The 16,981-nt window shown below is 28.7% G+C and overlaps 1 protein-coding gene across 8 annotated transcripts in view; it reads left to right on the top strand.

Moving 5' to 3' along the window:
• The first annotated feature begins 7,677 nt into the window (after window positions 1-7,677).
• The window catches only part of LOC104880373 (probable LRR receptor-like serine/threonine-protein kinase At1g53430), a 51,181-nt gene continuing 41,877 nt past the window's right edge, over window positions 7,678-16,981 (top strand). The window contains exons 1-4 of one of the 8 annotated variants that reach the window (XR_002030861.2): window positions 7,698-7,895; window positions 7,993-8,343; window positions 9,090-9,289; window positions 10,542-10,960. Coding sequence is in view for 3 of the 8 variants with exons in the window: in XM_059739724.1 (XP_059595707.1) it covers window positions 9,177-9,289; window positions 10,485-10,638 (267 nt within the window). In the remaining 5 variants the exon portion in view is untranslated. The other 7 variants (XR_009466604.1, XM_059739724.1, XM_059739726.1 and 4 more) reach the window with 7 other exon arrangements.

The following is a 16,981-nucleotide window of genomic DNA, read 5'->3' as shown; positions in this document are numbered from 1 at the left end:
AGACAGGATGAGGCAATCAGAAACTTCATGAACAATTTAGTTTTAGATGTAGGAACCAACTTAAAAGGGTTCAATATTTGATTGACCAACCAATAAGCCAAAAATAATCACACAAACATTTAACCAAGTGAAAGAAAAACCATTATGTAATAGATGAAGCAGTAGGCCATTGTGAAAACTCACAACTCCATCATACATCCAAGAATTTATTGATGCTAATGTGTTGTTGTCTCAAACTTCAGATACATAATCATTTCACTAGTGAGGATTGATTCATCACAAAGAATTAGGAATAACAGTTAAGCATACTTGAAATTGACCAGTATCAATTATTGACTAACTAAAGGGATCCATCTTTGAAAGGCATATGAAAATATGACAAGTTTCAGCATCAACTTATTTTCAGATACTCTGTAGAAGATCATTATAACATTATGGAAATTACAACTTTATAGCTGATTATCCAACTTATTGATGTACATTACCATACTGCATAATCTGAGTGGTTCTTCCTAAATAATTTTCTACCTACTTCCATCGGTTTTATTTTGTGTACTGGTGGGCAATATGCCATTCTCATAGGAGGAGGGCAATTATGAATTCAAGATTATTCTTAAAAATTTAAAAATTCATTAAAGAACTTAAATTATTAATTTGTCTTACTCAAATTATAATTTATTTACCTAAATTCAAAAAATATATTTGTATATATAGAAGAAACAGTAAAGTTATGATTCATAATATATTAGTTTTAATCTATTGTTTTTTTTTTATGATTGTACTTATTTTTTTAGTTCCAAATTATTTTTGAAAATTGTTTAACATATTAATAAATTTAATACAAAGTGTCAATTTGAAGTTCATTTTTATAGTGAGAAATTTTATTAAAATATAATTATGTGTAGAAAAAAATAATAGTCATTATGAAAAAAAATTTATCCATAAATTTCTAGTATTAATGAGTTTATTATTTGAGTTTCAAATTATTTTCAAAAATTAATAAACTTGTTAATGAATCTAACACATTAAGCCTCATTTAATTTGAAACTTATTTGCTAGGTTAAAAAAATAGAAAATAATAATTCTACATAAAATAGAAATAATAGAGTTATTTTAAAATTAATAATAGCTCCAAAAAAAATATTTAAAATAATTAGCAAAAATTTTCAATTTCAAATATTAAAAGCGCTTTATAGAATCACTACCAAATGGACTCTAAATATATCATAGCCTTAAAGGATGAAAATAAAAAAGAAAATGTATATATTCTTAAACAACATACCCACAATTTGCATCACTTTTGAGCTAATACTTATTTATTGGTATAACCTAAGGGTCTCCAAAAGGCCCGCGGCCCACGGCCCTCTTTAGGCCCGGCCCGGCCCGACAGACTAAAGCCCGGCCCAAGCCCGCCGGGCCCAAGCTCGGCCCGAGCCCGTTTATGGGCGGGCCGGGCCGCAGGCCTAAATTTAGGCCCGGCGGGCCGACCCGCCCCTTTAAAAAAAAAACTACAAAAATAAAAAGTATTAAAAAAAATATTCATTTCAAAATTTTATTCATTGAATGTATAATTACATTTAAAAATGTGGGAAAAGTTTACATCACTACAAAATAAATACATCCCAACTAGGTTGGCACCTATTTATTTGTCAATCATCTGTATTTTTCAACCACAAAAAATAAAAATAAAAATATAATATACATTTAGTCATTATTTTCTGGCGATGATGGCGAACTATCATGCATCCATGAAGATCTTGATAATTTTAAAGATTCCATATCGGCAAGCATCTCTGTTTCTCGAATTGAATCATACATCTTTTTATCTGCTATTTTCCAATATTTCACACATATCCCTGCTTCAATAACATCTGGCGCTAAGTTGCATCGTTTTTTACTAACTACTCTTCCACCTGCACTAAAAGCAGCTTCTGATGCAACTGTACTCACAGGAACTGTTAGTACATCACGAGCAATTATAGAAAGCACAGGATATTTGTGTTGATGTGATTTCCACCATATTAAAATATCAAAATCTTCTTGATCTTCAAATGAAATTATATCAGTATTAAGATATTTATCTAAATCAAATGTATTATTTGGAGAACTATTTGTTGTCTTTTTTTGACTTTTCAACATTTCTAGAGCTCCTTTATAAAAAGATGAGGAGTTTGTAGATGTATGTGGTAATTTAATAGTATTAGTATCATTACCATATTTTTCTTTATAATAGTTATATAAATTATATAATAATGAATTTATTTCATTTTTAATTTCTTCAATTTTTATTTGGTCATTAAAATAAATAATTGTTAACCATTCATCCAAAGCTTCAAATTTCAATCTAGGGTCCACAATTAAAGCAATATAAAAAATTAAAGGTATTTCTCCCCAATATTTTCTAAATTTTTCTATCATTGCAAATATTGTATCATTAAACATTTCAAAACTTAAATATTTTTGAAGTACAATAAAAATATTAGTTATTTGCATAATAACTCGATTTGAAGTTGGATAATATACACCACAAAAAATGTTTGTTGAAGTATCAAAAATTTCAAAAAGATCTCTTAAAAGATCCGCAATATGCCAATCATAATCATTTAATGCATAAATATCTGCTTCACAATCATTGTTAATTAATTGTATTTCATATAATTCGACTACTTTTTTATATTTTGTAATATTTTGTAAAAGTTTATATGTGGAATTCCATCTAATGGCCATATCCAAATTTATATTTTTTCTTTTCATATTTAACATTTTGCAACAATCAAAAAATAATTCATGTTTTGCTTGAGAACTATTAATACTATATGCAATGCCTCTAAATTTTTCCAATGTACTATCAACATTTTTTAATTCATCCTTCACAATTAAATTTAAAATATGTGCACAACAACGCACATGAAATATTTTAGCATGATCTTCTTTTACTTGCCAATATCATTTTAGTCTATGTATTGCTGCATCATTATTAGCAGCATTATCTAATGTTATTGTCAATATTTTATCACAAATGCCTAAATCTATAATTTATTATTTATTAAAGATGCTATATTTTTACCACTATGTATAGCATTTATTAATTTAAATGAAATTATTCTTTTATTTAATTTCCATTCATTATCAATGTAGTGAGCAGTTATACATAAAAAACCAGTGTGAGTTAAAGATGTCCAAATATCAGATGTTAAACAAATATTTCCTTCAAAATTTGCAAAAAAAAATTTTAAAATTTCTTTTTGTGTATAAAATTTTTTCATAATATCTCTTTTAACTGTATTTCCAGACCAACCTTTAAATTGAGGATTAATACCTCGTTGAATTGTTCCTGCAAAATCATGAGTTTCTATCATGTTGAAAGGTTGTTCTGCTCTTATTATATAATCAACCATTTCTTCACGACAGTTAGATTCATCATAAGAAAATGTTTTTAAATTTCCACTTTCATTTTTACCTAATTGCATATAATTTCTAATATCTACATTATTTTTAGTTTTACAATTTTCATGATGTCTTTTTAAATGACTTGTGCCTGCATTTGAGCCACCAGTAAGAAATTTATTACAAATTTTACATTTTGCTTTTATTTTTTTTTTATTATTTTCTAAAATTATTTCTATTCTATCAAAAAAATTCCATATATTTGAAGTAAATTTTTTGTTTGATGATATTTCATCACATGGACTAGATGAAGAAGCACTTGTCATATTATAATTATTGATAAAATATTATGCCAAAAATAATAAAGTAATAAATATAAAAAAAATGTAACAAAAAAATAAAGTAGTAGGGGTGAAGTATGTTACTCAATTAGAGAACCGATGCAGAAATTCCTAGCAAATTTGAACTCTTGGAGCCACCAATGCTTGTTTTGCACCTCCAACAATATTGTATAATTTGAGGGAAAAATAAAAGAATTTGAAATATTGTAGAATGTGAGAGAAATGGAGAGAATTTGATGAAAAAATGAAAAGGAAGAAAATGTATTTATAGGAAGGCTTTTTTAAAAAAAAAAAAAAAATTGCCCATGTGACCGTTGGAGGCTTAGCTCCAACGGTCACATGACCCACATGGGTTGGAGCCTTTAATTTTTTTTAAAAAAATAATATACTTTATTTATATATATATATATATATATAACTAACTCAATTAATAAGCATAAAAGGAATGTAGCTTAGTTGGTTAGAGCCTTGAAATTTAAGCATGAGGGGAGGGGTTCAAATCCCCCCCTCTCCCTTCCCTTCCATTTTGGCTTATTTAAAAAGGCCCGCGGCCCAGCCCGCGGGCTCATAGGCCGGGCCGCAGGCCTAGAATTTTAGCATGGCTCGGCCCGGCCCATTGACCAGTCAATGGGCCCATAGGCCCGGCCCGAGCTGGGCCGCGGGCCTCCTATTTACGGCCCGCCCCACCCCGCCCGTTGGAGACCCTTGGTATAACCCATGTACCCTTAATACAACAAAACCTTTATTAAATTGAGAAGTCCTAAAATCGCGGCTTTGGGACTGATGCGACGGATTCATCCTAAGCACTCGGAGATGGCTCTCTCCGCACTGCTTGGCCTCTTGCCGCACTGATACGCCATCAAAAATAAACTTCCCCACGAATCAGAGAAACCTCCACTGAGGCTCACTAAGGTTTTTAACACAGCCAGTCCTCTCTAACACCCTCCCCTGCTAAATTATACCAAGATTTATTTCACTACACTACAGTTGTGATGTACAGGATTCACATACACCTGTGAGTACTAGGCAGAGTCCTATTTTTTTTCCCAATGATATTTTTATCAAAGAGAAGGTTAAAGATTTCCCACTCAAACCCTACCACAAGCATCCAAAAAGGACTCATGAAATTTATCCACCAATTAAAATTGCCCAAAATAAAGCTTCTAAGCACAACCTAGGACCTGTGTATTTGCTTTGTTTTTAGGTTAAAAATTAGAAGATGATAATCACGATGATGATAACAACGATGATGAAAAGATGACAAAGCTTCAAAAATGACAATGATGGACCAGTGAGTGCTGAAAAATAATTCTTCAAACAAGATATAATCTCAAATTTTCTTTACACACTTTTGAGACCCTCTCAGACCTTGTTTCTCTAATTTGATAGAAAAGAAACAGTACTAGAGGACATAAAAGAATCAAAGAAAGGGAATACTATTCCAGAGAATCTATTACACTCCCTGTCAGATGATAGTGACATTTTAAAGAAATAAATTTATATAACAGAAGCAAGAACTTACTTGACATCCGGCTTAACAGGCACAATACCACGTGCACGAAGGTCAGCATCCTTGTTGTCAAAGAAGCCTTCAGGAAGAGCACCCTTTACTTCCTTGGTTTCTGAACCAACAATCTTTCCTGATGTCTGGGTAAGGTCCCTGGCATGATGAATTCCACTTTTTCCCATCTTTTCAGAGTGAGAACTGGACAATCTGTCTAAATTGTTTTTCGACTCAAGAGGCTCCATTGACTGAGTTTGAGCAGAAGCAGAACCCCCAGTCTTGTTGTATGAATCTGGATCTAGGAACTTGACCGCATCATTTCCTAGAGATACATTATGAAATATAAATTATTCCTCTAAAACCACAGGTTACCAGGATCAAGTCAAATCCCAAAAATGGGCAATTGAATTTCAACTAGGGAATATAGAACAAATTGCCAGACTAATAACAACTTGCGATTACAGTCATGACTGCAGGAATTTATCAACAGTCAAAGACAGTGTTGAAGAAGCAAATGAAAAATCCTAGAAAGTTCTATTACTTGGTTTTTCTAGAAAACTTGTCAGCTTAACAGACCAAACACCTTTTGCTTTCTTAACCACCTGAAAGGGTGTTTCAAAGGGCTTCAGGGCCCAACTTGAGTCATTTTGGCTGAAATCTAGCAAGTCCTTGTTTTTGTAAGGAGAAGATATTGAATCTGTATTGGCCCCTAGGAATGTCAAGCTTGTCAAGCACAGTGAGGATTGTCTCTCCCACATAAGGTTCAAGTGTAAGGTGTACTTTAAGCAGGACGTACAAACCTGCTAAATTGAATCCGGAGGATCACCAGGATTGAGGCTTAACAGGAGTTGTAAGGGTGCTCATTGACTGTCAAAATATTTGAATGAAGATCATCAGTCAGAACGCAGAGGATTGGTGTCTAGAAACAAAAGAAGAGTAATCAAGGAATTTCTCTAAAACCACAGGTTACCAGGATCAAGTCAAATCCCAAAAATGGGCACCTAAGTATAAAAACAAACGACCTAACTTCTGAAAATAAGTTGCTTTCAGCAAAAAGCCAAAAAAACAAACACTACTTAAGTGTAACCAGCTTGAGGAGAGTGGATATAGGCAGCTTCTCAAACCATTATAAAACAATTTGCAATATTATTCCCTTAATTTCTTAATATTACTCTCTATTCATTCTTATCCTTTACATAACTTGCTTAAGTTGATTATTTTTTAAAATAGTTTCAATACCTAATTCACCCCACTCTTGAATGATTATCTAAATCAAAATAGCTTTTTTTCATAATTGGTATCAAAGCTAGACCTTTTGTTTTTTACTTAATTGTCTAAGAGAAAATAGCTAATTATTTTTTAAAAATAATTTTTCTTTCACTAATTGTTTTATTTCAGATAAACATTTGAACAATTTTAGAAATGAATATTAATATTTCAAAAAATTTAACTACGAACTATAATATTTTAAAAATTCACAAAAAAAAAAAATCATCTACTTGAAAACAAATATTAACTTATAAGAAATAAATGAATAGTAATTGTTTTAATAAATAATTTCATATATATTATTAAATTTTTCTTTTTGTAAAATTTATAAAATTTAGATATTAATATTGAAATTTGGTAATATAAATTATAAATGTTGTAAATTCTCATCAACTAGTTCTTTTAATATAAATTCATTTTGCCAATAATAATATTAGATAAAAGATAAAAACAATGATACAAAACAAATGAACTGCAAAAACTTAAATTATTTGACAATGTCATGCTATTGAAAAATCATTTAAATATTTTTATCTATTTTTTATATTTTACTAAAATTTTGTGAAATTGTTAATTTTTAGACAAACATTTGAACTATAATTTTTAATTAAAAATGAATATTAATATTTGAAAATTTTTAACTATGAATTATAATGTTTTAAAAAATCACAAATTTTTTTATCTACTTTAAAATAAATATTAAATTATAACAAATAAATACAAAATAAATTAATTAATAATATTTGTTTATGATAAATTTAGTGGGATTTCAATTAATCTTTTACAAAAGGTATTTTAATTCTCTATATTTAAAAAAAAATCAAAAATAAAAAACTTGTTGAAATAAGTTGTTTTGTCAAATATTTTTTTTTTTAATTCAATTATATAATACAAACTAATTTTAATTAAAGTCTTATTACAAATAAAAATAATTTTATAATTATAAATAAATTAAAAAAATAAAATAATTTTAATAAAATATGAATAATAATATTATAGTAAAATCATAAATTCTATTTATATAAATATTATAAAAATACAGATATTAGTGTATATCCTTATAAAAGTATAGTTGATTTATTTTATTATAAATTAATAACCGTTAATACTATTCTATTTTAAATAAACAAGTTAGTTTTTTCACTGCATGCAAACATTTAGTACTCAATCATAGAGTCATCATCTTCGAAAATTTAATTATAGTCTGCATCTGAGTACCGAGGCGACGGTGGTGTAGTGATGGTGGTGGTGGTGGTGGGGGTTCCAGAGCTTAACCGAATCCATTTTTTGAATAAAATGGGGGCGGCTTTTCGGAGATGGCTCTCTCCGCACTGCTTGGCCTCTTGCCTCACCTCTCCTCTGATCACCTCTCTCAAGTCAATCAACCTATCTAGGTCTCTAACTCTCTCTTCAATTCTCTGTTTTTTCTCTTTGGATATTTAGAGTTTTCATTGTCGATTGTCTCATATTCTTGATGTTTGGAGTTTTTAGGGTGTGGTGTGGAGACGTTTAGCCCCAACTCGCGTTTGGTTGCCGTGAAGGTTTAGGAAAATGAAAGAAAATTCAATTTGAATTTTGAATTTTTGTAGAGTGATATTGAAGCCGCCTAGTCCTAGCACTTGTATTTGTATAAAAATTCAATTTTGTCACCACTGTTGCTGTTGATTTGCTTGGAAGTTTCTAGCAGTGTCGATGGATTTAAAAATTTTACAATTTCTACTTTCTCTCTCTATCAGCATCTAAGCGTCTAATATTATCTGTATATTTGACTGAAATTTATTGAAATGGACGGTGTTGATGATTAGAAGAAGAATCTGGAAGAGGAAAAGCTTCGATTTGAAGGTTCCCTCTCTATACTCGCATAAGCAATTCCTTTTGTTTTATTGCATGGAATCGTCAACACTTCTATCTTGATTTTTTTTTATTAGTTTTTTCAAAAACCCTTACCCTTCGTTTGGTTGCAGAGAAAACCGAGAGGAAATTGATAGGGGGAGGGGGAGAAATTTTCATGATTGTGTGTCGTATTTTCTTCTGGTTTTTTGAAAATGAAAATTCGCTCTCAACTAATGTCAAGTGCTTATAATAGGTTTAATTCCGTGGGAGAAATTAATGATGAACGATTTGGCATTCAGGATTTGGATTACTATTATTATTATTACCATTATCATTATTATTATTTTTTATTTTTCTTATATTTTCTTGGTATCCAAACAGGGTACTATGGTTTCAGAATTTCATTTCATTTCACATAAATTGGCTGATGATTGTTTCTGAATGACCATCTACGAATTAGTTGTTATGCTATTGTGTTGCAACTTATATGGTTTTAATCTGGATATATATGCAGCCCATGTAAAAGTAAAAAATTCAATGGCCTAGATTTTAATGTTATTCTAGTTGAGTTGTGCAGAATCATATTAGAATTTCTGGAAAGAAAGGTAGAAAATTTGATGTCTTAGCAGGTTCACAGTCAATAGTTCAAGTAGTGCACCTATCTTATATTTTTCAGCAACTAATGTTTAGTTAGTCTTATTTTTACTTTGCATGATTAATAGAATTTAATATTCTTTCAATGAAATTTTATTCAGGAAATGTAATTTTTGTCGAAACTAGCACTATGGTTAGTGAGAGTGTGGTATCTGAAATAGCACAAAGTGGGCAAGAGGAGCAGAACAATGAAACCTAGAAGGAGAGTGGGGCTTCAAAGCCCTAGCCGGAGGAGGATTCAAAGTCTAGACATAATGACTTCATGCTCAAGTCTATTGATCCAAACAACCAGGAATTTAAGGTCAGCCCTGTTTTAGGGTTTCAAGTAAAATCTGATTCTATTTCTACTGATTCTGTGTCAATTAATGAAAATAATGAACTAGAGGATAACATGCTACCATTAGAGAGTATGCAAATTGATTTGAAGTATATTTTGTGATGAATCTCTCAGTGATGAATCTCTCATGGCATTTCATACTTCATACTTCTTATGATTCTGGGAATTACCATGAAAAATTTGTTTCACTCAATCTCTTTCATGTTATGCTGCAATATCTTGCATTAACGGGCTAGATATTGTTCAGCATGGTCCTCCTCTTTTTTGGACCAAGGATCTGTTTTCAGGCCCTCTTTTTGTGATGTGTGTTCTGATTATCTTAGATTTCATGCATATAAGAGAATGGAAAGTTAAAAAGTAGAAATGTGTAGGTTTTACTTATGTTTTCCTTTTCAACAAATGAGCAGCAAGGCAACCAAGGGTGGGCAGAGAGTCATTGCTCGCAGAATAGTAAAGGGTCATTCAAGAATAACCATTAGCATCTTTGCCTCCATCCAAGTTCTCTGATGCATTCAAAATCTAAAACCTTGCCATCATCGTCAACCTAAGAAAATATGATCTTTTAAGTGGTGGCTCAGTCAACACAAACAAGGAACTCTTTTAGGTCCCTTGATTTGTGCTCCCATCACAGATTGTGCCCCTTTCATGTGTAAAACAACTTGTTATTCATAAGGATGCACAAGGGTTAATTTTGAATTAAATATCATTTTTTTTTATAATTAGTTTGAGCTAATCTGTTTTGAGAGCAATGAGAGTAGAATGTAGTTCTAGATTTGATGGTCCTAATCTGCTTAGTACTTATGAAAATAAGAAAGTATTGGAATGACTAATGCTTGAACATGGCATTTATGCCTTTAATTTTCCAAATGGTTTCAGGCAGGAATTCTCCTTGTGATTCCTGGACTTGATAAATTGGGTTAGGTTAATGTCGATTGGGACTAAACCAACCTATACCCAACCAAAGCCCCCCAAAATTTTAGCCTTGCACTCAGTGGAATAAAAACTAGGAATTTCCTACAGTAGGCACTTGAGCTCCCTAAACTTTTGTGAAAAATACCATCAAGGCATTCAACTTGTTTTTCTTCTAGTCTATGATTGCCCATTCAACTGATGTCACTTTGGAAACCACATCCTAGAAGTTTTTTCTTTTGATCTCCAGTGTTTATCCTTCATTTCAAATGGAAAATTTGTGTAAAATCAAACTCGCATTTTGCAGTGGAAGAAGCAGATGTTTACAGTTTTGGAATTGTTGCCTTGGAAGAAGCAACACTACTTATAGGCCGAAAGAGGAATGCATCTATCGTCTTGATTGGGTAATTTCGACAACATTCTTTATTGTATTTGTCATTTCTGAATTTTCTCATTCTTATCCATCTAGGCTGATTGCATAATTTTAACAGCATGATTAGTTATTTGTGTCGGGAAGCATCTTCAAGGATGAATGGCTGTCTAAACCACAAGTGGTAAAACCTGTTGGGAACCTAGAGTATACATCTAGAGTATAAATTTCCCAGCTTGACCAAAGTGGATTGGATCCAAATCATGACCGAAGTGAAGTGAATTTGTTTTGTGGAAAAAAGTGATGTGTTGGTACAAGTTTTATTTTGTGGTGAAAAATAACATGTTATGGCAAAATTTAACCTCTTTTGGCTATAAAATTCATTTGTTATGGTAAAAAATGATTATAGCAACAACCCAGAAATGCTCTTTTTTAAGTACAAATTAGTACATAGAAAAAGCCCACATTTGTTGTAGCGTAATGAGAAGGAAAAATGACTCAAATTATTTTAATGAGAAAAGAAGACTCCTTTTATTTTGCAAGAAAATTAATAAGTTAATATATAAGCAAAAAATTTATTCCAAACCTTACAAAGAACAACCCTTGGAGCTAAAAGAGTATTTAGAAGGCCTTTTAACTTTGAAGCACTTTAATTATAACTATATATATTATATAAAACTCTTTTAACCAAAGAAAAGTATACTTATAACCCATGATTACGCTATTATCAGTTTTTAAAATTTATAAAATGGTATTTATTTGTTAAGTTTTAAAATTTATAGATTTATTAAAATATATTTACCATTATCATGTTTGAAATGTTGAATTCATTCATTATAATGTTTGCAATGAGAATGAAATAAAAAATGATTCCAGCAAATAAATAAATTTCCACTTATAAGTGGGATTCAATTCATCATTGAAGGGTATTTTGATTCCCTTTGTGTAAACTGTTTTTAAATACACTCTTCAAATAATAAAAAACAAAAAACTGATTTTATATAAGTTGTTTTTAAAAATAATTTTTTATTTTGATTTTGTAAATTGAATTTATATAATATAAATTTAATTTAATTCAATTCATATTACAAATAAAAAAAAACTTCATTATTATAACTAAATTAAAAATAAATAGTTTTTAATAAATTAATAATAATAATTTTATTATTACAAATAATTTAAAAAATAATTAAACTCTTTCCCTGGGCTGGGCCAGTTTGGCCCTTTTTATTTATTTTTTTATTTTTGTATTCCCCACCAGCTAGCATTTTGGGCTCTCTTAAGGGTCCCATCTCTGGGCCTCCCTTGTTTAAAATTTATTTTTGTATTTTTGGAGCTGCCACATGGCACCGTGTCATAAGGCAACACTCCCCTCTTCCTCCCCTCACCCACACCCAAGCGAAGCCCACCACCACCATACCCACCCCAATAAAAATGGGCTGGGCCTAATTTTGGCCCATTTTCATGGGTTGGGCCAGTTTGCCCTTTTTTGTCCCCTCCTAGCCAGCCTTTTTGGCTCTCTTATGGGTCCCATCCCTGGGCCCAATTTCTGGGCCAATTTTGGGCCTCCCTATAATTTTTATGAAGCCTTTTTTTCTCTTAAAGGGACAGTTTTCTGGCCCCTATTTCGGCCCATTTTCTAGGCAACTTTTGGGCCATTTGAAATTTTATTTTATTTAATTTTCTTTTTTCTCTTTGCAAGGGCCTAATTTCTGGGCCACTATATGGGCCTTTTTTCTTGGTTTTTCCATCTCCATTTTAACTTCCAACCTTCAAAACCCATAATTTTGAATGAGTCAAGGTCTTTTGATTTTTAATTTTTTTAATTTTAAAGGATGTTTTACTTGACCACGATTTATCTTTTTGACTTGATAACATGATCAATATTACATAGAGAATAAAGTTTCATTATTATCAATCATAATCAAACAACGTAGTCTACACAGCATACAAAATTGATGGGTCATAAAAAAAATACAAACTATTCTAATATGATTTTAAAATGATTATTTATTATTGATATGACTATTTGACTTGACAAACTTTATAATGTGGTCTACACTTCATTCAAAAAAACAAAATATTCTTTATAGTGGATTATGATCAAGAAAAAAATGGATTATTATGATTTGATTTTAAATGGTTAATCATTATCCATGATTAAATCTCGGCAAATAAAGTTATTAGATATTTGTATAATAAAAATTTTAAAAAAAAATTGGAAGAAACTAATCTATCATAATAAGATTATTGCATGTGTATGTTTCTCATTAGTTAGAACTTAAAGGAATTAAGTTTATGGGTTGAATCATATTATTTTCTAATATCATTTTTCTTTGAAGTCAAAGTGATTACTTAAAAAAATAATAGAGACCTTATTTCTATCTAGAAAATTAATTTCAAAAAATAAAATATGATTAAACCTTAACATTTTGGTTATTTAAAAAAATGTAGACTTTTGGATAATTTTTCAAAAATAATTTTGAAAAAACAAATCACTAGTGTTTAAAATAGGGAGAATTATGTTTTGGGGGTAGATGAGCCCCCAAATTAACAAAAGGTTCATATAACTCTTCAAATTGAGCCCAAAACCCAATAAAAGTATGGAAATTGAGTTGAAGATATCATCCTTCAGTATTTCCAAAAATGCCCTTTATTGATTTTGAGAAAAAAAATTAATATTTTTGAAAAAATACTTTTATTTAATTTAATATTTTTAAAAAATACTTTTGTGTAATTTAATATTTTTAAAATACTTTTATTTAATTTAATATTTTTAAAAAATAAATTTATTTAATTTAATATTTAAAAAAATATTTAATTTAATAATTTTTTTAAATACTTTAATTTAATTTAATTTAATATTTTTGAAAAAAAAAATTAATTTAATATTTTTGAAAAAAAATTATTTAATTTAATATTTTTGAAAACTACTTTTATTTAATTTAGTATTTTTGAAAAAAAAATTAATTTAACATTTTTGAAAAAAAAATTATTTAATTTAATATTTTTGAAAACTATTTTTATTTAACTTAGTATTTTTGAAAAAAAAAATTATTGAAAAAAAATTATTTAACTTAATTTAATAAAATATTTTATATGTGTTCTTAAAGGGTATATTTGTCCGTTACTATTTCATATCCTTCAACTCAATTTGAAGAGTTATATGGACCTTTTGTTAATTTGGGAGCTCATCTACCTCCAAAAGATAATTCTCCCTTTAAAATATCCTAGTGGTTTTATTAATTTATGTTATATGGTAAATTGATTTGTTGTTATCTTATAAACTAATATTTTTTTAATATAAATTCATTTTGTTAAGGATAATATCAGATAATAGATAAAACCATGAAAGAAAACAAATCCTATGGACTTGTTTTTTTAATCTTTTATTAAAAGATTGTGAAGTTGTTAATTTTTAAATACACATTTGAACTATATTTTTTCATTAAAAATGAATATTAATATTTGAAAAAAATTATCAATAAATTATAATATTTTAAAAATTCACACCAATTTTATTTCACTTCAAAAAAAAACTAAATTATAAGAAATAAATACAAAATAAAGGATGATAATTGTTTCAATAAATAATGTAATGATAAATTTCATATATAATAAAAATACAAATTATGTTTTTTTGTTAAAAGATGACAATGTTTTAGTGAACATTTTATATATATATATATAATAAATCTATAAAATTGTATTTATTTGTTAAGTTTTTATGGGTTATAGAATTAAAAATTAAAAAGACCCTAATTTTGCAATGAGAAAGTATTATAGAATTAAAAATTTAACAAAAGGTTCCCAAGTGGAAGTAAGAATCTTTTGTGAAGACTTTGGAAGAAGTGGAGAGGAGCTAGTTGCGTGGTCCGAAGAAATGGACTATTATGATTTGATTTTAAATGGTTATTCATTGTCCATGGTTAAATCTAGATAAATTATGTAATTAGATATTTGTATACTAAAAAATAATTGGAATGAAATAATTTATAATTCTAGATAATAAGGATTTATTATCATAAGATTATATCATGTGTATATTTCTCATTAGTTAGGACATAAGGAATTAAGTTATGGTTTGGATCTTATTATTTTCTATTATGTATGTATAGGAAAATAAATTAGATGCAATTATAATAATGGTGCTACTTAATTGGCATATTTGGATTCAAAATAACTTTAACTAATTTATAATTCTAGATAATTAATTTTTAAGTTTATAATATTATTGGCCAAGCTAGACTTGCTTGATTTATAATAATTTGAGAATATTAAACTTATCCATTACCATTTTATGTGAACAATATTTTTCATAGACTTGAATGTTGAAAAGTCTAAAATATTTCAATGTGCGTGGACTTGAATGTTTCAAAAACTATCACCCTCCAATATGGTTGTAAGGTTTTTATTATCAATATGAAGTGGTTCATTGTTTTTAAGTCTCAAACAAGATAGTTTTGATGCAATAAAATATTTTGTTAAGGGACAAAAAGTAATTGGCATTGTTTTTTCATAATCCTCCTTATTTATTTTTTGTAGGATAAAATTAATAGCCTAATCATTAAATTTTTAATTACTTTAAAACAAATACTTCATTATAAGAAAAAAAAATACAAAATAAATAGATAATAATTGCTTCTATAAATAATGTAATGATAACTTTTCATATATAATAAAAATATAAATTATGTATTTTTTTTGTTAAGAAAATGATAATCTTTTAGTAAAAAATAATAAAAATAGATCTTAGCATTTTAATAAATCTATAAAATTGTATTTATTTGTTAAGTTTTAAAATTTATAGATTTATTAAAATATTAGTAAAATAAAATTTATAAACTTATTAAAATATATTTATCATTATCATGTTTGATATACTGAACAAGGAGTTCAAATAGACATTTCATTCGTTATTATGCTTAACATGATAATGAAATAAAAAATGGTTACAACAAATAAATGAATTTCCACTTATAAATGGAATTCAATTCATCACTCACAAAGGGTATTTTGATTGCCTTTGTGTAAACCATTTTTAAAAACACTTTTCAAATAATAAGAAACAAAAAACCAATTTATATAAGTTGCTTTTTAAAAATAATCTTTTATTTTGATTTTGTAAATTTAATTTATCTAATATAAATTAAATTTAATTCAAATCTTATTACAAAGAAAAAATAAATTTATTATTATAACTAAATTAAAAATAAATAGTTTTTAATAAAATATAAAAATAAATTAAATATAATTCAACTCTTTTCCTAGGCTGGGCCAATTTGGCCCTTTTTATTTATTTTTTTATTCCCCACCAGCCAGCCTTTTGGGCTTTCTTATGGGTCCCATCTTTGGGCCTAATTTCTGGGCCAATTTTGGGCCTCTCTTTTTTTACATATATGATTTTTCTGAAGCCTTTTTTGCCTCCTTAAATGGACCATTTTCTGGGCCCTATATCGGCCCATTTTCTGGCAACTTTAGAGCCTTTGAATTTTTATTTTATTTAATTTTGATTTTCTAATGTTTTAGCTATGGATTATAATATTTTAGAACTTCACACAAATATTTTTTTAACTTAAATAAATAAAACAAATGGATAATAAATATTTCAATAAACCATGTCATGATAAATTTCATAAATAACAAAAAATATAAATTATGTATTTTTACAGTAGAGCTAAAGCATCATGCAAAGGAGTATGAGGAGATAAACAGAAATCATAATCACATCTTATTATTTAATTACTTTTCTTTTAATTTTATTTAAAATATTGACCGAAAACAAACTATAAATTATGGGCTTAAAAGTGGGGTTCTGCACCTCAATTGGAGCTGCCACATGGCACCGTGTCATTAGGCAACCCTCCCCTCACCCACACCCAAGCGAAGCCCACCCCCACCATACCCACCCCAATAAAAATGGGCTGGGCCTAATTTTGGCCCATTTTCATGGGCTCGGCCAGTTTGCCCTTTTTTTAATCCCCTCCCAGCCAGCCTTTTTGGCCCTTTTATGGGTCAGATCCCTGGGCCCAACTTCTGGGCCAATTTTGGGCCTCATAATTTTTATGAAGCTTTTTTTCTCTTACAGAGACAGTTTATGGCCCCTATTTCAGCCTATTTTCGAGGCAACTTTTGGGCCATTTCATTTTTTATTTTATTTAATTTTCTTTTTTCTGAAACTTTTTTTTTTCTCTTTGCAAGGACCTAATTTATGGGCCAACTATATGGGCCTTTTTTCTTGGTTTTTCCATCTCCATTTTAACTTCCAACCTTCAAAACCCATAATTTTGAACGAGTCAAGGTCTTTTGATTTTTAATTTTTTTAATTTTAAAGGATGTTTACTTGAGCACGATTTATCTTTTTGACTTGATAATGT

This window comes from Vitis vinifera, chromosome 9, assembly GCF_030704535.1.
Source record: "Vitis vinifera cultivar Pinot Noir 40024 chromosome 9, ASM3070453v1".
Classification (NCBI taxonomy): domain Eukaryota; kingdom Viridiplantae; phylum Streptophyta; class Magnoliopsida; order Vitales; family Vitaceae; genus Vitis; species Vitis vinifera.
Note: the sequence above shows the minus strand (reverse complement) of the source record. Positions and strands in the feature narration are given on the sequence as shown.